The sequence below is a fragment of the Denticeps clupeoides genome, chromosome 2 (assembly GCF_900700375.1).
Source record: "Denticeps clupeoides chromosome 2, fDenClu1.1, whole genome shotgun sequence".
Lineage (NCBI taxonomy): Eukaryota > Metazoa > Chordata > Actinopteri > Clupeiformes > Denticipitidae > Denticeps > Denticeps clupeoides.
In genome coordinates this window covers 36009102-36031558 of record NC_041708.1, presented here as the reverse complement: position 1 = coordinate 36031558, position 22457 = coordinate 36009102, and the positions used below count along the sequence as shown (strand labels likewise).

Sequence of the window (22457 nt, the reverse complement as noted above, 5' to 3'; positions counted from 1 at the left end):
TTTAAAGCATCTCGGCAGAGGGAGCAGTTCCTCAATCGCACAAGCAGCACAGTCTGACTTCCTGGTTTACTGCAGGCCCTCGGGGTATGCAGGGTCCCCACCAGCGCTTCCCCATCTGTCTAAGTGATAAGAGGAGGTTCGGCAGCCGCAGCCGGGCACCAGAGGAGTGGGGGAATGTCTCAGGGAACAAAAAAAAAAAAAAAAAAAAAATCTACCTCAGAGAGATCAGAGTGTGTGGGTCATACCTGGTTTCTCTCACATGACTGTTTTGTCTTTTTGTTTTTTCCTCAAAGTTCACTGTTCCCCCCTCTTTCATCTCCCGCCTGTCAGTGTCTCAAGCTCACACTTCTGTTTCTTCATCCACTCCCCGATACCCAGTTTCTCAAAACCCACCCACCAAGCGCTCCTGCGGCCCAATCGACAGGCAATTTAATTGGCGACAACAAGAGCAGCGCTGCACATGTTTTCTCTGATGTGCCAATTCTCTAATGTGCTCATCTGGGCCAGTGGTGGCCTAGCTGTTAAGGAAGCGGCCCCGTAATCAGAAGGTTGCCGGTTCGAATCCTGATCTGCCAAGGTGCCACTGTGCACAGCACCGTCCCCACACACTGCTCACCAAGGGTGATGGGTTAAAAGCAGAGGACACATTTCGTTGTGTGCACTGTATGCTGTGCTGCAGTGTTTCACAATGACAATCACTTCAATTTCACTTGCACTTCTCCGTTTTGGACCCTAGGAGGTGAAATGAACTTCCCCTACAAGTCAGAACTGCTATTTTTAAATGGCAGCTTAGGACCTTCCTCTTTAGAATACTTACACTAACTTGTAATCTTCTTATGTGAGAAAAACAACAGAGTGCATAGAAAGACTGCATTCACAGTTGGAGTCCCAGTGAACCAGAAATGATTACTTTCACTGATGGTTGCCTGAAAGCAGGTCGTAAGTTGCTCTGGAAAAGGGTCTCTGCCAAATGCTGTAAATGTAAAAATGTAGCTCAGCACGGACCAGATAATCCGGTCTCAGCAAAGTGTGCACACAGCAAACGGGTTAAAGACAGGAAATATTCACAAACAAATTAAACTACATTAAAATCAACATTACAATTTACAGTTCTACAAAAGGATCAGAAAAATTATGTAGGCCTAAAACTAAATGCTAGTACTTAATATTTCAGGACAGTTTTTTTTGCAGTACTTAATATTTCAGGACAGTTTTTTTTGCAGTTTTTTTGTGCCTTAAAGCAGCACATTCTACATTATTCATGTGTGGGTGATGCCAAAGGCAGCTGGGAAGACAAAATTGAAGCTGAAGCACAGTGTGTCGGTCAGGTTGTAATGACATTCACCATGCACACATGCACACACACAAAAATTCAGCATATTGCATGTAGACATACTCGGACCTGCTGAAAGCTCGTCATCTATTCTTCATGACCTCTGCTCTCTCTCATTCACTGCCTACTCTTAATGCCATTTCCATCTCAACAACCTCAACAAGGACAAGCAACACTTTTTCGATTCAGCAGTTACATAGAAGAAAAAAACAAAAACAAAAAAAAAACACTGCGAGCCCTATTTCAAACCACCATAAAAGATGTAGTGCACGGGCTTTGTTTGTTAATGTAAAGTACATGATAAGAAATTAAATATATACATGAGCTCTGCCAATTGATTAAAATTTTTTTAAATGATACATTCTGCAATTATGTGTACACGCACAGAAAAGAAAAAAGCCTGAAATCAACCCTAAAATGTCTCCATCGTAAATGCCTCTGGCTAGGTGGAATTTCACATCACGCTGTCCCCTCTCCCGGTTACCTTCGGTTTCTGTCTGCATAATAGAGCTTGATCGTCATCAAAAACATCAAAAACCTATTCTGTTTCAATCCTGCAAGACCCATGACTGCTACCAAACCAAACATGCAGACAGATCATGTCACACAGACATCTCTGAACGCATCCAATGCACAAACCTATTAAAAGGTCCCCCATCATGACAAATTCACAAAGTTATTTATGTTATTTCAAGAGAGAGTGGCAGCTCAGATGGTCGGATACAGAACTTGTCCAGTTATGTGGTCATAAGGGGAGAGGTTACCTACCCTTTCGCATAATTTTTCAGCCCTGAGAATTTCCCACCCCTACCCTCATTTTCTTTTTCCTGGGAAAACAGCAACGCACGTTTGGTTGGTGAAAGGCCGCTCTCCTCCTTGTCTCACTGTGGACTGGCTGTAATTCTGCACTGATGCTGAATTTCGTAAAAGAGACTTACAAGAGAGTATTAGGGGACCACCAAGACCTATATAAAAAAAAAAATCATGGCAGGGAACCTTTAAAAAGCACACCAAAAATATGCCTGTTCATATGCCTGCGGCAATAAGCCACAACCACCACAACATAACATGTTCCAGAATGGTACACACACACACACAGAGAGACAGGTGAAGTCAGTTTCAGATATCCAATACAGAACCTACCGATCTGCTGCGGTTGAACTCTCTCTACGCATGAGACCATTGAGCTGACTGTTTTTACTACATGCACACGTGAATGCATGAAGGGGAGGTTAATCACCAAAAATACATTGCGGCCAGACGAATGACTAAAGGACAAAATGTAATTTTACTACTTTATTTCATCTCTGAAGATTCTGGGAAGGGGTCGGTTATGCATGTGTGTGCAACACAGTCTTGCTGATGTTGGCACAATGCGTTTTTTATTCTTGCAGCACATGATTGTAGGCGCTTGTCAAATACAGTGTGAAGTAATCCCAGCAGCTGGCCATTAGATTTATTCAGACGGGAAGAAAAATTAAGTCAATTTTAGATTGATCTTCAATCTAAACCGTGGGGAGATGGGGGTCTGACTAAAACTCAGGAGAGTCTTGCACCAGGAACCAGGAACGGACCATGACGAAATAACAATATGACCTACCCGGTGTACAGAGCACAAAATGTAACTGGAACATTTTGGGAAAGTGTACAGAGCGTAGGACCATAATTTTTAAAAAATATTTTACTTTTTTGCATTTTTGCGGCGGCTTCTGTTTTCAAAAGTGTATCCTTAACGATTCTCGGAATGACTATTTACTTCCTGTACATTTCTCAATCATTGCTCCTTTGTCAAGAAGGAACAGGATTACACAACTCACTCCACTCATCAGTGGACTGTATTCTAGGCAGCAGAAGCATGCTTTCCAAACCCGCTGGTAATGACCTATGACACGGCTCGACGGAGGCCAACTGGAATCCAGAACTGTTCTATTCAACAGTGTTGTTGGCAGGGCGGTCACGGTGAACTTGTGTTTTCTTCAGATCAAAAAGCCAAAGAAACTTTCATATAACAAGTACAGTAAAGATAAACACAAATGATTGTCTAATAAATAATTTGTAATATTACTTAATTGACTACTACTACTACTACTAATATAACAATCGCTGTCAGTTTTCTTTGCTGTCTACGTGTTTTTTTATGTTACTCTATTATTCCTGGAAAAGTTTGGATTGCAAACTTGGTTTTCCTATATAATGGCTGAATAACACATCAGTTGCATTGTACAAAAAAAACGCAATTAATACATTTACATTTACCAGACGCCCTTATCCAGAGCGACTTACAATCAGTAGTTACAGGGACAGTCCCCCCCTGGAGCAACTTAAGTGTCTTGCTGAGGGACACAATGGTAAGTGGGATTCGTTACCCACTAGGCTACTCCCACCCGTCAAATGCCTGTTAAACTACATCCAGGAGTCAGCTGCATGAGTCTGTGGTCACCGTTCCTCTGCTATTCTTTATCCAACAGTCAGATGTGGTCAAGACCGAGCTTTCCAAAAGTTTGTAAAGGGCTTCTCAGTCGGGCTCACTGTACAGTGAGTACAGTGAGGGGCAGTGGTGGCCTAGCGGTTAAGGAAGCGGCCCCGTAATCAGAAGGTTGCCGGTTCGAATCCCGATCCGCCAAGGTACCACTGAGGTGCCACTGAGCAAAGCACCGTCCCCAGACACTGCTCCCCGGTTATGGCTGCCCACTGCTCACTCAGGGTGATGGGATAAATGCAGAGGACAAATTTCACTGTGTGCACCGTGTGCTGTGCTGCTGTGTATCACATGTGACAATCACTTCACTTTAGTACAGCTCAACTGTCGCTTAATGCGGGGCCAGTCTCTGAAAGGCCCTCGTCCAACGTATAAATGGTCAGACTGAACAGAGACGCATGGGGCCCTCACACCTGTAAGACCCCCACTGAGGCGAGAGCAATCGGAGCGCATTTTTAAAGGGGAGGAGTGTGCGGACCACACACACCTGCCACCTGTCTGTATGCCACCAGTATATCCACCTTATGGCACGTTGGCCACGGTAACATATCAAATTTGCTCTCCCTCACCTCCTAGAAGATCATTTATTTGTGGTTAGTCGACCAGCTGGTAGGAGGAAGTGAAGCCGCCACGCTTTCTAAAAACGCTAAAATGAGGTTTCGCACCTAGGTCCGGTCTAATACATCTAATGAACCGACGCACGTGATCACAGACCACCCTCAAGGGTGGGAATAGGTTGAGAGAGAAAGGAGCTGGAAGAAGAGAGAGAGTTGCACAGCCTCCTCGGCTCCTTGCGACATTTCCCGCGACGGCAAACAATCTCAACCCCACGGGGTCGAGGCCGGCAGCTGCAGCGCAGGTAAAAATACACACATCCTGCCAAAGCCGCCGTCTTACCACAGACTCGCCTCTGCAGAACGAGCACATCCGCACACAGCATACAGTCGTACGGTTATTAATACGTGAAAACATTTCCTCATTGTTCATTTCATGAATGGAAATATTGATTTCTGATTCCTTCGCTCAGTCACGCACTCCGGATGATTTAAACATAACTAAAGACAGTGTTTCCTTCTTATTTCATCAACTCATTTATATAAATTCTTGACCTTACACTAGCAAACAAGCCACGAATTTAGCACGTAGTTCGAAAAGAATGCGCAAAGTCACAAAACGAACCCTTCGCTGTCACTGCCAAATGCTTTTTAGACAAGTAATTTGCGCAAGAATCAGGCCTGCACACAGCATGCGGCGCGGGGGGACGGGAGAAGCGATCCGCCGAGATGGACAGCGGTGACGCACAGCCTCAGCACTTCCTGCCAGCTCGGCAGACATCAGGAAGAGGGGCAGACCGCGCAGCGACGGCGCGACTTTTACACACCAGGCCAGTGCTGCTCTTCAGCAGATGCGCATGCTAAGAATCACACACTCACACACACACACACACCGGACCCAGCGTTGACACCGCCAGTCACTTCTTCTTGTTTCTCTTTTTCAGCTACAGTAAGTGGGACCGGGTGTGTGGGCACGCACCATCTATATATGGCCGTGCCTGGCGTCGATATGCACTCGAGTGGAAATGTCCTGTTTCTGTGCAAGTGCAAGTGTGTGCAATGGTGTATGGTGTGGGTACGCGCTGCACGTTACACACACACACTTTCGGTGTCCCAGCACAGAGACTCTGTTAGTCTGCCACCGTTGTCACCCCTCACTCCCCTTTGCACCGGTCTCCATGGCAACTGCTCTCAGGCTGGCCACCAGCAGATCTGTGCTACAGAGACTGTCACAAAAGTCAGTCAACATCAGTCATCAAAATCACTTCGTATTCTGTGTTAGTGCGGTGGGTCTGCTGAAGATAGACTGGTCAAAGGATTGGGGTCCTTTCAATTTAATCTGACCTTATTTTTCTTTCAAACAGAATGCCTTAAAAACATCTAGATCATTCTTCTCTCCCAGCTGATGTTAAGGTCATAGTGGACAATGTTACGGTCAAGGAACGTGGACAATGGACAGTGGGTAGGATTTAGCAGGCAGACCCACGCATTCACAATTCGATAACAGGATAAATCTTTATGATGCAACCGTCGACGTAGCAATGTACTGAAGTACAAGTCATTTAAAAGTGAAAAGTATTTTCAAACTGGCGCCACGTGCAAAGCGTGTGGCTTGTTCACTAGAGCAGTGTTGAAGGCCTCCACAGGAATAACTTCAATTGGTAGATAACACAACCTTTACTGATGTTTGTACATGTGATGTAGACAGGCATGGGTTTAAAGCATCCAGAATGAGGAAGAGATTCCTCCAGCTTTAAACTGTTTCTCTGTGTATTTGTGTAAATTTACATCTCCTTTGATCTTACACCTCATGTCTTTGTTTCAGATTCAACACACACACACACACACACACACACACACACACTTGTATCATGTATTATTTGAGGTACAGGAACATCAAATATCGCTATTACAGCAATTTTGTCGGGTCATTGTTTGGTGATGTTCCCCTGTCCTGTTCATTATGTATTAAACCCCTGTCCTGTGACTCTTTCCTCGCCATGTCCAGCCCAACGTGACAGTTTTCTTAAGTGAAGTCACATGAGAGTGTAGCTTGTGACTACAACCTCCACTGCTGTACAGCAGCTGGAGCCTTTGAATTATTGCTTTGCACTTAAATATCTTATTTTCAATCCTATGCAATTTATTTTTAAAGTTTTTGGTGTCCACTAGTTCAGTGTCATAAAATGAAAAGTTAAAATTCAGTTCTGAGTTATGTTGTTTTGACTGAATTATAATTATGATGTAATCCATTTTCAATGAAACTGTAGATATTGCGATATTCTACAGATCACAATATATCATGAAAATCGTATTGTGACCCATGCATCATGATACGTGTCGTATTGTGAGATCCTTGCCAATACACACCCCTATGTACTATATTAGGTATGTCCCCACTTTGGCCACTGGTACAGTGCACAAGGCCTCATCTTTCCCCAGGCATCCAAATGGCAGGTCTATGACCTAGATCCATCTGGCAGCCTCTACACTCCCCTCACATGAACACACACGCACTTCATTCATATATATATATGTATTAATAAACTAAAGAAGGATGAAGAAACAGACATTTGGCCGGAAACGGTTCCAGAGGTTCAGTGAACATTTACTCAATTAATTATGACTCACATTTCAGTCATTACTAGGTCAGTACCCGTGAGGCCGCATACGTTTAAGTGTCATGCTCTGCTTTGAGGGGTGTGGATAAGGTGGTAGAAGTGGGTAACACACTCAGGGGGGGACTGTCCCTGTAACTACTGATTGTAAGTCTCTCTGGATAAGGGCGTCTGGTAAATGCAGTAAATGTCAGTGTTATTAAGCAGGGTAGGTTTTACTGGTTTAATAAACAGGCTTATTTCAGAAGTGCCACTGTACGTTTTTGGTAGATGGGCACCAGATCTCTCTGCGTGACTGCTGCCAGCAGTGAATTCTCGGGGACGAGGCAGCTCTATGCTGATCCTCGATGCCGTCTTTCAAATTTCTTCACATCAGAGCACTGGAGCAGGGGTAACAAACACAAGCGCTTTACCAGACCAAGCTGCACAATAGGCAGAACAAGGCCAGAAAGCAGAGGAAGGGAGGAGGGCGGCGAAAAGGTGCGGGAAGAAAACAGAAAAAAAAAAGCAGAGGTGACAGGCGGAGAGACAGAAATCTGATGCAGCGAGACGTCAGTGTCCAGCCTAAACCGCTGAGGGCCAAAATGACTGGAGACGTTACTGCAGTCATGACCGGGGAAGTGATGGGGAAGGAAGAAAAGGAAGAAGAGAAGAGAGACCGGTAGATAAACAGATAGATCTACAGAGTGACAAGGACTGTGCGATTATTGATAAAAAAAATAAATACAATTTAATATCTCAAGACGGTCCCCTCCGAACACACATCTTCAGGCCTGTACACAGCAAACAAAGGAGCGTTAAGCAGTCAACAATTGACAAGGAACTGAAGGTCTACTGAAACGTATGAAAATCTGAAGAAAACATTTTTGGAAAAGATTTTATTAGATCAGAACGCATAAACGCATGAACATTGGCGGTGTGTTTCAATGCCAGAGAAACCTCCTGGAGTTGCACAGTAGGAGAAGTAGTGATGAGCATGGCCTGTTTCTGCTGGACAAGTGTGTAACTTTACTTTCAGCATTACTCAACAAATCGAACATATTGAGCATCTCGTGCAGATCAGGCAACCACGGCAATGTTTGATTCTTTCGTTCATGATTATACTGTCTTCATTGTATTCATTGTCTTCTTACACATGAATGAAAGTCGGTGATGCGGTTTTTCTATTCCTCTTCATGGCAAACAAGTGTACAGAAGCACAGCTCAAGTCACAAAGCCATTTTAATAGTTAATAGTCAAGTTGCTTGCTTCGGTCAACAGGCCTATAAAATGTGTCACTGAACTGAAATCAGCACTTTCTGTACCATAGATCCAACGGCATTCAAACTTCGGACTAAATGAAACACTAAAATCAATATTCAGCTGCTTTTGTTGGATGCCATGATGGGCATTACTAAAGCCTGTTGGAGAAAGTCAAGCAAGAGTTCAAGCCGGCCTGCCGTTGATCGAGCTCCGGAGCCATAACACAGGCAGAGTTGAGAGATTCTATCGACAAAAAAAAGTTGCACCAGACCTCGAATCAGTGAATGCACCTCAACCATTTTCATTCCCCTGTTTGGTTCTGAGAATGCTAAGGTTTTGCATGCGTGTAGGTCTTTTAGCGAGGGGAAACGGCCAGTGGAGGAACCGCTTCAGCCCCCGTGAATTGTGAGAGATCTCATGCAGGAAGCACCTGCTCGGAGTGCATCTCTGTCGCTCTTGTGTTCCACATTTCTCATGAGTCAGTCGAGTCACACAAGGTCAGACAATCAAATGTACTCGATCTGGTTTATAAAATTTACCACTCAACACGTGCAAAGCTCTCAATGACAAAGTCACTATAGCGTCCTTTTATCTACATGACCAGACCAAAACCGGGCTTCTTATAGAAGCAGATCGCAGTGAAATTCGGTCCTTATCTTGTGAGGGAAGAGAGATGTTAAACTGACCATAGAGGTAACGTGGTGTTAAACAATTCATATGACACAAGATCAGTATGAGCAGTAAGGCTTTTGCAACTGTAGTATTCTGACAACTTAGTATGAGGAAGTATGTTTTCTCTCTCTTTTCTCACTCATTGTGCATCTTCCTGTGTTGAGAAAGTGGTGCGGTGACTGGTGTTGTTTGGCCATCGTGCGAAGTCACAGTTAAACCACTTAAAAATGCCGAGTGTGGGTGGCTGTTCGTGGCCAAGGGCAAGTGCAGGCTGTTTCTTGTCCCATCACAGGTGAACACTGGCAGTAAGAGTAAGAAAAGCATGGCAACTCACACTGCACTGGGCAACTGTTGTAAACGGAGTGTCCTGTGTCTGATCTTTACAGTGTTGATAAGTCAGGCTGAGTATAAAGCAAACATACAGTGTGGCTCACTTGAGACAGTATGTGACAGTATGTCATTGCTTTACAGTAACCATGTTCCATGCTTTTTTTTATTTTAGTTTTTTTTATTGAGAACCTGCAGATTGCAAAGGCCAGAAATATAATACAATATCTGTCCCTATATATATTTTTTTCCTGTTTGCGTCCCTTGTCACTGTCTCTTCCCCTCCCCTGGAGCCATCGGAGGAACTCTACACTTCCCTCAACTGTTTAACATTTAGAAAAGAGGAAATGACTGCAGTCCATAACCCTAACCCCAACCTCTACCATACTGTACATGGCTACAACAGCAGCAGCCGGATGCAGAGAAATGACCCACAAGCAGCTACACACACACACACACACACACACACACACTGAGCATGCTAATGGCCTGCTCAGGGTGCTACAGATGTCATACTGAATGCTCTTGTTGTAACGCCTTGCCCCTGCTAATGAGGAGATTATAGCACATGACACTCTTAGTCCTGAGCAGCAGAGGGTGGTGAAGCAGTATGACTCATAAAACATAAAATTGTATATAAATTGTACATAAAAACACCTGGTCACACTGTACAACAAAACTGCTGCAAACACGTAAAAACGAATTTACAGTCCAAGTTCTAGATTTTTTTTTTTTAAATATCTAGCAGGAGTCTCTGATCACTATTTACTTTAAAATGTTCTGTTCTCATGCATAAATGACATTAAATACAAATTAACAAATTAATTGGCCTTGCTGTTCCAATGCTTATGGGCTCATGAGATAGAATCCTGGTGTCTGCTTTCCTCCGGGTTTCCTCTGCTTTCTACCCACAACACAAAGGCATGTACACTAAGTGGACTGCAGAATCTAAATTGGCCATAGGGATGAGTGTGTGTGTGTGTGTGTGTGTGTGTGTGTGTGTGAATGGTGTGTTTGCCACCCCCACCCTAGGTGAGCCCCTATCTTAATCCTGCTAACTTTGCACTTTGATTACTGAACTACTAGGGGTGTAAATCACAGCCTTCATCGCAATACAATACGATATTGATAAATTATTTCCTCCCCCCCACATTCAGCTGGGGTTAGCACTGAAAACACTGCTAGCACCGCATGATGCCACCGTAGGAGGTACAGTAGGAGGAGGCCATGCATAAGTCGGAGTGGATCCCAAAAATACTGGATCAGGTGAGAAAAAAAAAAAACACACATGTCAATATTTATGTGGTCATGTTAATGCACTGGATTGTATTAAGATGATGTACTGATGTAAACTGATGCATTTTTACAGCCCTATTCACATCATTGTGTTCCAACTTTCCTTTCTAATGAATTTGCATCATTTTAAATCTGCAACTGAAGTAGAATATTTTTGTGGTATATACACACAACATAATTTGCATTTATGCCCTATTTAATTATGGTAAAGATCCTGACTTACGATTCTACTTTAGACATGATACACAGGCAAACAAAAAAACATTTAAAAGCAAATTGCAGGAGCAGCTTAAAGAAGACAAAAAGATTAATATTTAATAAGACCTGCAACAACCAAACACACAACTAATATCAAAACTGGAGCACAAAAGTGTGTGTGTGTGTGTGTGTGTGTGTGTGTGCCTAAAATTAAAACAAATAATTAAACTTAGTCTTAAACAACTGCTAGAATTTTTCAGATTTTTATAACCCATGTTCACTGAAAGTTAATTTGTTCCTATCTGTAATACAGGAACATTTGATAAAGCATAAAGTACGAACAAAGACCTCCAGAACATTTCAATGTCGGCATTCCGTGCATCCAGCTGATACCCGCTCCCTGCCTTCCTCCCACACACAGTCATTCATGATATCTCCAGACTGGGCTGACTCCAGCTGTGTTTGGTTAAAGCAGAAAAACTGCAGATACGATATCAGACAGCAAGCCTGGAGGTCAGTGGGTCGCAGTGCAGAGGTGAAAGGTCAGCGTACTCACCCGAACAAAATTGTCGGGGAAGAGGCCCCTGCGGCCGGCCAGCTCCCCTTCCCACCATCCCCCATCATCCTTCCTGATGTTACTGATGATGTCGCCGATGGAGATGCTCAACTCGTCATCATGAGCTGCCTGGTAGTCATACTCCACAATGGCCTCCACTGAGACCAGAGAGTGTGAGAGAGAGAGAGAGAGAGAGAGAGAGAGAGAGAGAGAGAGAGATTAACACCCATGTTCTCTGGGGTGAATAAGAAATGGCGACAGTGGTCAATGAAGGATTATAATCACCATTACACCATTTCAGTGTTCCCTCACCTCCTCAGGGTCACAGCTGCCAGACCCCATTGGGACAATGGGACCTCAGCCACGGTGGGGTGCCAGCCTACCTCAAGGCACACATTCACACACCCGTATGGACCATTCAGAGTCTCTAACTCACCTAATGTACATGCCTTTGGATGGCAGGAGGAAAGCAGAGAACCCCGACGAAACACAAGCTTGGGGCTGAGAGACCACATCTCTAACCGCAGAGTCACCGCGCAGCCCAACGTCGTTAACTAAATGCCATTCATTTGTATCACGGTCAGACGGTCTTGTGGATTGCTGCAATTAACAAAAACCCCATTTGTTGGTGGTTTGTCACCATTTAGTGAACATTAGGTTCACTGTGGAAAAAGCCTATTGGAAAACTGTGAAAAATGATGGGATGAGGTTAAAAACGTTTAGCCTTTATTGTGTGGGAAAATCCCATGTTTCCCAGAATTGTTTTGAGCCAGACACTTGTCATCATTATTTATAAATTAAAAATAAATATCAATTGTAAAAAGTTGCACACACTCCGGAAAACCGGAAATCAACACACACACTATGAATCATGGGAAGTATGCTGCTTGTCCAAAAAAATCTATCTGACAAAGTGATTAGCTCCTCATCTCTTGTCAGAAGATACATCATGTGTGATGTTAATTAGATTATTGCCATGCATCAGAGAAAATATCAAAGGAGTGATACTTCCATACTAAAGCAATCGGGTTGCTAGCAATACTTTGTCGCAAGTATCGCTCCAACTGATTGATTAGAGTGAATGGAAATGAATAGGCAGCTCAAGAACCATGTCAGACACAATTGGCAGTGTATCTCCTTTTGGAAATAAGGTGTTTGAAAATATGCTAATTTATCCTATTCATATAAAACAAAAGAAACTGAATTAACTGAATTAAATTGCTACAACCAACTTTAAAATCACTCCTCTCCTCCATCTTTGATTGAGCACTGCTTCGATTCCTTGTTTCTATTGGATGTACCTCAAGGAGCCACAACATGCAGAGGTCAGAGTTCAGCCTAATTCAACTTTGACTGCGGTGTCTGCGAAGCACTCACGCCATAGAAGGCTTTCAGAGCACAGCGCCATTCTTGCCGCATTTGCTCTGCGTATCTGCATAGATAAGTGAAAGACCACATATTTTCAAAGACATTAAATGGAGACGGATGTGGACAAGTTGTTTCTAAAGAAAAACATTAAACTTTGTATCAATACATTATATTGGTGTCCTTTTATGCAATAAAGAACATTTATATATTGATTTAGAGGAAATTAGGTATCGACGTGTATAGCGTGTCATTATTTAGGTTAACATTTTTGCAGTATTATTTTTAGGCAATGTTGCCCAAACGTACTTTCCCGGAGCAATCCAGTAACATCGTGTCTGTTCAGAATTATTGACAGCGGATGCAATGCAAAGTGAAATATACACAATCAAATGTGGTGAAATATGGTGAGAACATGTGAACGTAGCAGAGTGAGAGAAACCGGGCAACATAACTAACTCCCACCCACATGCTGAAGCAGGAGCAGTGGCAGGATTGTTTGCACCCAGCCAGAAAATGTCCAGAATGTGCTTGGTCCAAAATTCTGATGACCACACTGTCGACACAGAACAAAGAGCTCAGCTGGCGTGCTCATGGAACCTGGAACTGGGGAGTAAAGCACGCCCCATTCAAACTAAAGCCAACGAGCACATCCCTCTCACGCCCAACGCGCAGATTCAGCATGGGCGCGATCTGTTGAGTACCAGCTTTTTTTTAACGGGTATCTCCGCGGCGTGGCGGATGAGGACGAGCCCGCATACATCACGGCGAGCTGATGAGTCATCGCCGCCGGGTCTCACCGGAGCCCACCCACATCCCTGCTTAACCCACTCAGTTATGCTGCGCCCAACAGAGGCGCGTCAAAGCCCGCCCACTCGCTCACGGGCGCCCGGGGGCTGACAGCAGATGCAGGACTTATCCGAAAAAATTATTACTGTATTCGGCCAAATTAAAATGGCAAGACTGGAAAAACACTGAAAAAAGGCAGTTACCAGTCTGGCCAAAAACAACATTAATATACAGAAAGCGTATCGATCACCATTTCAACCAGTCAATTGTATTGATTTTTTATTAACCTCGCTCATTACCATTACATATTTATTTAGAGACTCAACTAACATTTAATGAAAAACACGGGTTTAATACTGAATTTTAGACATTATATAAACCCACGCAAGCTGGTGGTGTTCTGTCTGATCGCTGTGATCATGGAGAGGTTCTGAACCCAGCTGAGGTGAAGCAGACTAGAGGCCTTCTGAATGCGTGTAATCACTACACAACCCCATACACTCAAAAAGCAGCTCAGCAACCCCCAGGGAACGTCCTAATGCAGCGTCAGAAGAACCGATGCGTGTGTGAGTGTGTGTGTTTGGCTATTTTTACCACAATCTCACGCTTCACTCCCACTATGAATAGGAAATCACTGAATTCAAAACAGCACAGTGCTGGGTGATCTGCATTCAAATAATACATATGTACAAAAAACTATATATGCTGTTGTGTGAAATTACAGAAAAAAACTAAACTATGATTTAAAATTCTATGCTCCTCAATACCTATCCGATTAACAGTTTTCCCAAAATATCAAATCTGGACAGGAATGAAACAAAAACTGAAAATGTACTGATTTATTTACTGATATTTTATACTGGTATGCTGGGTATGAGAGCAGGCTGCACCTGTGTATATCGCAATTCCTTCTAATGGAATGGCAACATGAGACCGTGTACATTTTAGTTGGGATTTTGTTCTCAGTTTGTGTATTTTTACTGCCCTACACACCACAGTTTCCTTGTTCAAGAATATTGTAGCATTGATCAATTTAAGATGTATCCAGTTGTACAGTAATTGACATGAAAGTCCAATATTAAGGTAAAATTCTATCAGATACCCACAATTCCACACTGAATATCAATCGCTGGTATATCTTCAAAAGGATGTTGATTCATAGGAAATGAAAGGGATATGAAAGGAATTGAAAATGGTGCTTACTGTGATGTTATGACTTATAGTATTCATTCTGAAAATAATGTTGTTCTGGGCAGATTTATGGACTGACTTTATCGGAGGACAGGCATCGTATGGCATGAAAATACAGAACTAAATGCCCATCCCCCGAGAGAGATAATGTACATGGACTTTTTACATCCTGCCGTAATGCACTCTGCCTGGATGGGAAATTACTGCTACACTTTGCATTGATGGTTTAAACGAAGACTCGACTCTGAACGATGATGCTGAGAAGGAATGCTAACCTCTTGGGTGCTGTTAATAAATACATGGGTACATTTTAATGACATACAAACAATAAAAATACTGTTTAAATTTTATTGTTTTTGTCATACAGAACAGCACACGGTGCACACAACAAAATGTGTCCTCTTCATTAAACCCATTACCCTGAGTGAGCACTACCAGCCATGAAGGGTGCCTGAGGATCAGTGTGTGGGGACGGTACCTTGTCCAAGGGGACCTCAGTGGCACCTTGGCATTTGGGGATTTAAATCCGCAACCTTCCGATTACGGGTCTGCTTCCTTACCCGAAAGACCACCACTGCCCAAGTTGAACCATTATAGTGTGACAAACATAATGAACAATGCATGATAAACAACTACAATGATCATAATCGGCATCATTATATTTCTCTGCCTAATGTAAAATGCTATGTTTAAAATGACCCCTTGACAGAGACAAAAAAATAAAAAAAGGTCTGCAACATCCCTGCCAGGTTCCGTGTAAGAAAGGGCTGACATTCCACTGGCCCTGCAGTCTTAACACAGACTGAGCGCTCGAAGGAAACTCGGAACGGCCCCCACAATGCAGACAAAACCAGACTGCAGCGGTACATCTGGGGAGCAGGCACTAAGCTTCGACACACTATTCCATGACCACAAATGCACACTTAGACATTCAAGTCACATTCTCGGAGACACAGGCTATTGCAAAAAGTGCCTCGCTTTCATCACCACCCACTCAGTTCCGGCTCATCTGCTTAAAGGCCACTGATTATCAGAACTGACCTTCAAATTAATTCCTGCGCTTCTATTAAAAATGCCTTAACATCATCGGAAGATTCGGAATGTTGCAGGGCCTCGGAAGATTCTCACAGTTCCTGAAGGCTTGTTTTCAGGCCGTGTGATTTGTTAGTACTGCTCCATTTCCGGTGTTTTTATCAGGCAGGTTGTCTAGAGCCCTCTGCAGCTGCGCCGGGTTTGGACAGAAGAGAAGAATGTGATACGCAGCACAGCTGTCGCGTCTGAGGACCGTCCAGAAGACACACACTCGCTCAAGCATATGTAAAACACGTATACACTAACACAACATGCATACACACACCCCTGGAATTCCTCTCAGATCTACCACTCCCATGGAAGCTCTTAAGCTCCAGTCTGCGTGGCTGGTTCTGATTCCTCATGACTTTTCCACCCACACAGCCATATATAACACACAATCAGACGCACACACTGACACACACACCAAATTCAGCATATGAAGTCTAGTCAACTTTTGCTGTGAATGCAGCGCTGGACAGTGAAGTCTTTAAAGCGGGGTCATTTTACAGAATCTGCCTAGTTCATGAAATAATGCAATAATCCATACACAGGATTTCAAATATAATCAACAAAATCTGATACCAATTTTTAAAAAAAATCCTCCAGTCTGACATTTCTAATGCCATGCTTCAAATGAGTTCTATCAGCCAATCATTTTTAGTTCTCTTAGATAACTGCATAATAAACATCTGGTTATACTGCATACATGGATGTAATTAAATAGAATTCTAACCCTAACCTAACATATTGGGGGAAAAAAGATAATAAATTACATATTATTACATATTTGTGGAAAAAGCAAACCTGAGACCTGAGGGTTGTTTGAGTGCCACCAATATCACATTAAGACCCTTCCTATTCACAATCGAATTATGTTGCATACATATTCATCTTGACCTAGCCAAAGAGACACAACTATGATATGTCCCAGTGCCAATCACTGTCTCCATGGGGACAACAAAAGCTGAAATGGGGGAGGCTGTTTCCATGGCGACCCCCCACATAAATGACTGCAAACTCCCACATGGACAGCAATGGCTGGGTCTCATCAACAGCTCAGAAAAAAAAAAGTGCCAGCATGTTGATGGAAAGAAACACGCAAGGTATTCACAGTCATTTCGGAACATGAGACGGGTCTTTCTATAACTGAAAAGGGGCAACAGATCTTTTGGAAGTATCTCAAAATAAAGTGATTCATAACTATATACACATACTATGAAAGTGAATCTTTAATTTGAAAGAATCAAGAGAAATTACAGAAGAAAGAGAATAAAAAAGCAAAAAGATGTGAAATAATCAAATTTGGCAAGATGATTTGGTGTTATAAATGCGCCATGGAACAGAAAGGAGAGTCAAGTATCAAGAAGCTTTGCACAGAAATGGTTTTCAAATCGTTTTGAAGCTCTTTCTTATAATTAGATTTTGCATAAATACTATGCCATCTCCAAAATGTCTCACACCCATGGGTGACATCTTTCTGGATATTGCTTAAAATCTGGCACCTGTTTTGTATGGAACACTAGAAAATCGTCATTAATGTGATGTCCTATAAAATAAAATAAGATAACATTACATTTGCGACATTTATAACATTTACAGCATTTATCAGACACCCTTATCCAGAGCGAATTACAATCAGTAGTTACAGATACAGTCCCCCCCTGGAGCAACTTAGCGTTAAGTGTCTTGCTCAGGGACACAATGGTAGTAAGTGGGATTTGAACCCGGGTCTTCTGGTTCAGAGGCGAGTGTGTTACCCACTAGGCTACTACCACCCACCCTTATCCAGAGCAACTTATAGTCAGTAGATACAGGGACAGTTCATTTTAATAAGTGAGACTAGTTTTCTGTGTCCCGTGCATCACATGGCAAGTTTTGTCATAACTTTATTCAACTACCCAGTAGTAAAGTACTACATGCATGTCACACTTGTTCATAGTTCTGACCACTAGTTAGGGGGATAAACTAACTTGTGTTGTCAAAATGTCCCGTGCATCACGTACAGAATAGTCCGATTCATTTTGAAATTGGTCCAGAAATGTCCAGTGTCTGTGTGGGGGAGCTCGGCTCCAGTTACAATGTTGTGAGACGGGCGAGAGGGCAGATGCACAACAGTGACTGGACACTGGCTTTCGCCCACTGGCGATTACATCTTAACAGGCTATTATAGGCTAAGCTACCGATAAAAATGTAAGAGTCAATGAAAGGTAACCTGTAACAGTTCAGGTCCGTTTGTCAGGTTCTGGGGGAGCATTGAGAGAAGGAGGCAAACCCTGAACGACAATATACTGTGAGGATTTCCATCTTACTCGCCTCTTATTAACTTCTGCTGTTTCAATCTCACTAGGGATGTGTATTGGCAAGGATCTCACGATACGGAAGTATCACGATACATGGGTCGTGATATATTGTGACACTGAACATATTGCAATATTTTACAGTTGACTGAAAATGTAAAAACAGAGTTGAAATACAAGATGAAAGTAAATTACAACCAGAGCTCATAACAAGCCACCCAGTACCAGTGCGGCATATAACTCGACTAAATTAAAGCATGACTGCTCTGCCCCACCAAACAACATGTTTTAAAGGTGCATTTCACAAAGCGCAACAAAACTCTGTCTATTGGAAATGCTTTTGAGCAGACCTACAATGGCACTTAAGATAAGCACAAGACAATAACCCATGCATTGTTCTCTTTATGCACAACAAATGCACTAAAACCGTGGCCAAAAACCAAGGTCCGGACCATACAGTTGGATACCTGTACCGTTCCTCCCAAAGTCCAGACGATACCTTCTTCGGTTTTATATATTTATATTTTACACTTTTTGACAAGTGTGATGGGGGATTCTGTTCTCAGCAGCGTATTGTGAACACCTGAGTGTGCTGAGCTACAGTCTATAAATATATAGTGGCCAGGAGACATGAAGAAACAGTCTGTCCTCCATTGGCCAGTTACAGGCTGGGTAAGTTCTGGACAATGCGGCAGCAGGAAGAAGATGGTCAGAGATATGCAGTACAGGCCAAAAGTTTGGACACACCTTCTCATTCAATGCGTTTTTTTTATTTTCATGACCATTTACATTGGTAGATTCTCACTGAAGGCATCAAAACTATGAATGAACACATGTGGAGTTATGAAAAAAAGGTGAAATAACTGAAATAACTAAACCATTCTCTCGATGAGCTTCAAGAGGTCGTCACCTGAAATGCTTCTCCAACAGTCTTGAAGGAGTTCCCAGAGGTGTTTAGCACTTGTAGGTCCAGCTCACCCCAAACCATCTGGATTGGGTTCAGGTCCGGTGATCTGTGGAGGCCAGGTCTCCACTTTTTGTTAAGTACATAACTCCACATGTGTTCATTCATAGTTCTGATGCCTTCAGTGAGAATCTACCAATGTAAATGGTCATGAAAATAAAGCATAATTACACCTTGCTAATAAACACCTTGCTAAGTCTCTACGTGTTACATTAAAGACGTTGACTGCTGCTGGGGTGATGCTGTGGGTTTGACACTCGTCTATGAAACAGAAGACCATAAATTCACAGATTCTAAGCCCACTTACTGCCATTGTGTCGTTGAGCAAGACACTTAAACCTGAGTGTTAACCCTGATAAATGCCACAAACATAAATGTAAATCCCCCCACTCAGCAAAATAACATGCTTTAATGAGGGAAATCCACCTTATTCTGAACATGCAAGCAAACATAAACAGCTAAACTAGTCCCATCGCTGCCTTCACATAAAATCCAATTAATACAAAGAGTTATATTCACGGTGCTATACAAGTCATACCGTGTTGGGTTGCTTATGAATGTCACATGCACTAGACACCCAATCACCCCCATATTTAATGAGTGACTATAATCTATCAGCATCTTTGGTTCGAGTGGCCTTCACATGACTCTTTAGGAAAGATTGTGTTTGTGAAGCTTGGGGGACTAAACGGATGTTGGAGGATGAGGAACACTCTCCATGTACACTCCCTTTCCCTGTGAATCATCTGCATTCATTGTGACCGCGATGTACACCACAGGGTAGGTATTGTGAAGGGAAAATGTATAGCCTGGACTTTTCACGTGTTCACGTTTAGCCATGCACAAGGCCAAAATGTTTTCCAAACATAATGTGTTTTGCTGGACAGAAGCTGATAAAAGAAAGATTCTGTGACCCTAATGGGCACCTTTGTTCAAAGCGGTGCGAGTTTGTTTTTTTGACCTTGTATGCCCAGAATGGTATAAATATGCTTGTGAACTTACTAACAGGTGGGAGTCTTCATTGCGAGTTTCCCCCGTGCGCACGTTAAATAAACCTTGACTGAAACCAGTTGACCTTCTACTCTTTGCAGATGCTTCGCTGGTAGTAGCCTAGATGGTAACTCACTCGCCAGTGAACCAGACACGATGAGCAAGACACTTCACCGCGGGTGACTGGAAGTGACCGTGACTCTGGAAGTCAATCGGTCTTCACCCACCAAACAAAGCAGGTATAGACGCAAAACGCATGACACCGAGAGCGTCAAGCACAGCCCCAACTGAGACACGGCGCAGTGTCTGGGTAGGGGTGGTAGTAGCCTAGTGGGTAACACACTCGCCTATGAACCAGGAGACCCAGGTTCAAATCCCACTCACTACCATTGTGTCCCTGAGCAAGTCACTTAACCCTAAATTGCTCCAGGGAGACTGTCCCTGTAACTACTGATTGTAAGTTGCTCTGGATAAGGGCGTCTGGTCTCCGCTGGCTACTGAAGCGAAATGTTTTAGATTTCGAAGCGAGCCGCGCATTTCTCGGGAATTAATTTAATTTTCTACCGACTTAAAATTGGTGTTGTCATTATTTGAGGCATTGTTGCCAATGACAGTTGAGGCTGACGGAGAAGGCCTTGAGAGACGAATGAATCATGACCACGGAGACAGCGACGCCGGTCTCCGGGGCGACGCGCTTACATAACTTCCTGCGCCGCGGCGGAGAGCAGGCTGCTCGGCGGTGGGAGGTGACGGGAGGCCTGGGGAGACAGGTACGAGACGGAGGGGGTGCCAGCGCAACTCTCAGGCGTCGCAGGGGCTCGTTCAACGTCATGTCCGAACCAGCGCAAGAAGGAAAATTCACATGCACGGCCCCTCGAACTTGCAGACCACCACACGGCTGCGTTCTAAGCCCTAGAATTACGATGCGATGGCTGACCTCCTTCCTAAAGCAGCAGAGCAGAGTTTCCGCACAGCGGCTGGCCACCTCCAGCCATGGGGGGGGGCTTCATTTTCCTTTTTTTAATCTGTTGGGTGGTGGTTGTGGTGGCTGGGGGATGCTCTGCTCCTTAAATGTACGGCTCGAAGGGGCTGCAAGGTTATTATATATATATAAAAAAAAAAAAAACTATCAAACAATGACCATCTGTGCATGAAATGGTTCATTAATAATGATGAGCGGAGGAGCGACGTAAGTAACCCGACTCCAGGCAGCGCGAATCTGCAACATAACGTGACGGAAGTGAGCAGGACGAGCGGCGGCGGCCAGAAGGAATTGGACTCACATGCCGCGGCGTTTTTTTTTTTTGTTTTTTTTTTTCCTCTTTTGGTTGCGAGTAAAAGAGATTTTTTTTATTTATTTTATTTGAATGAATTTAACTGCACCGCATCCTTATCTCCATGCAGCGTCGGGCGGTAGCAAATGGAAGGATGAGGGATGTGGGGGGGGGGACGCAAACGTGTCAACATCTTGAATCCATCAATGCATGGGCTGCGCTCAACTTTATCCCGTAAAAACGCCCCACGAACAAGATAATAATAAAAAAAAAACGTGTATTTAGAGAGAGAGAGAATTCAGCCCTTTATAATTCTACGTCGTTCCACGGTGCTCGGCAGAGAAGTGCGTGAATAACGCACCGCGACACGAACAGGCGACAGGCGGCTCGACTCACCCATTTATAAACTTGTCACACTCCTCGTGCCACCAGGAGGCTGGCGTCGGCTCGGCGACGTGGCGGCGGGGTCTGGAAATCCGCTGAAGCGAGGTCCCGGCCGCCGGAGCCTCTTTACAGAGCAGGAGGGGCGCGGCGCGGAACCATATTCCTCCGGCGCTTCCCCCCTTTCAAAAAAAAAAAAAAGAAGAAGAAGAGGAGGAGGACAGAGAGAGAGAGAGGGAAGGGGGAGTTTAGGGGAGGGGAGGGGGCGAGAGTGCTGATGCGAACGGAGCTCCTGACCGGCCGTGGCTTTATCCTCCGGTGAGAAGAGCCCGAAGATCTCGCGAGAGACCGGAGGAAACTGCACGAGGTGCAAACGCGAGGCTTAAACTGCGCCGACCAGCTCTGCGTGGAAAGGCCACTATTAACTAACAGACGACTGTCACGCTCATATTGTTTCAGGGCGTGGGGCCGTGGCTCGTCCGTAAAGAGCGGGTCGTGGATTTAAACAGAGGTTCGCATTAAAACGCTGCCGTGAGCATCGGGACCGTTTTCGGGTCGGCGCCGCTGTCGACCGGCGCCCCCTAGTGGACAGACCGACGTTGCATGACAGCAAGTCTCCCCTCGGACAAGCAATGAGCTCCAGGACAGAAACAGTTCTGCTCCATGCAGATACATCAGGGCCAACACAAATGCACATGTCCGTCACTCAGGTTGGAGCATAGATACTCGTGTCATGATTTTTTCTACCTTAGTAAAAGTTGAAGTGGTGACTGAACTTCACTCAGGTGAAAGTAAAAAAGTATGGGCTGCGCACATTTACATTTACATTTAAGCCATTTGGCAGACGCCCTTATCCA

At 43.9% G+C, this 22457-nt stretch overlaps 1 protein-coding gene across 10 annotated transcripts in view; it reads right to left on the bottom strand.

Annotated features, from left to right (window-relative positions):
* Positions 1-22031, bottom strand: part of sh3kbp1 (SH3-domain kinase binding protein 1) — a 41090-nt gene extending 19059 nt beyond the window's left edge. For 5 of the 10 annotated variants that reach the window (XM_028967779.1, XM_028967778.1, XM_028967782.1 and 2 more), the window contains exons 1-2: positions 21616-21813; positions 11276-11433 (exon numbers count right to left, since the gene is read on the bottom strand). In XM_028967779.1, coding sequence (XP_028823612.1) covers positions 11276-11433; positions 21616-21619 — 162 coding nt within the window. In that variant the 5' untranslated portion in view covers positions 21620-21813. Of the gene's footprint in view, positions 1-11275; positions 11434-21615 lie in introns of all 10 variants that reach the window. The other 5 variants (XM_028967776.1, XM_028967777.1, XM_028967786.1 and 2 more) reach the window with 4 other exon arrangements.
* Between the last annotated feature and the right edge of the window lie 426 nt (positions 22032-22457).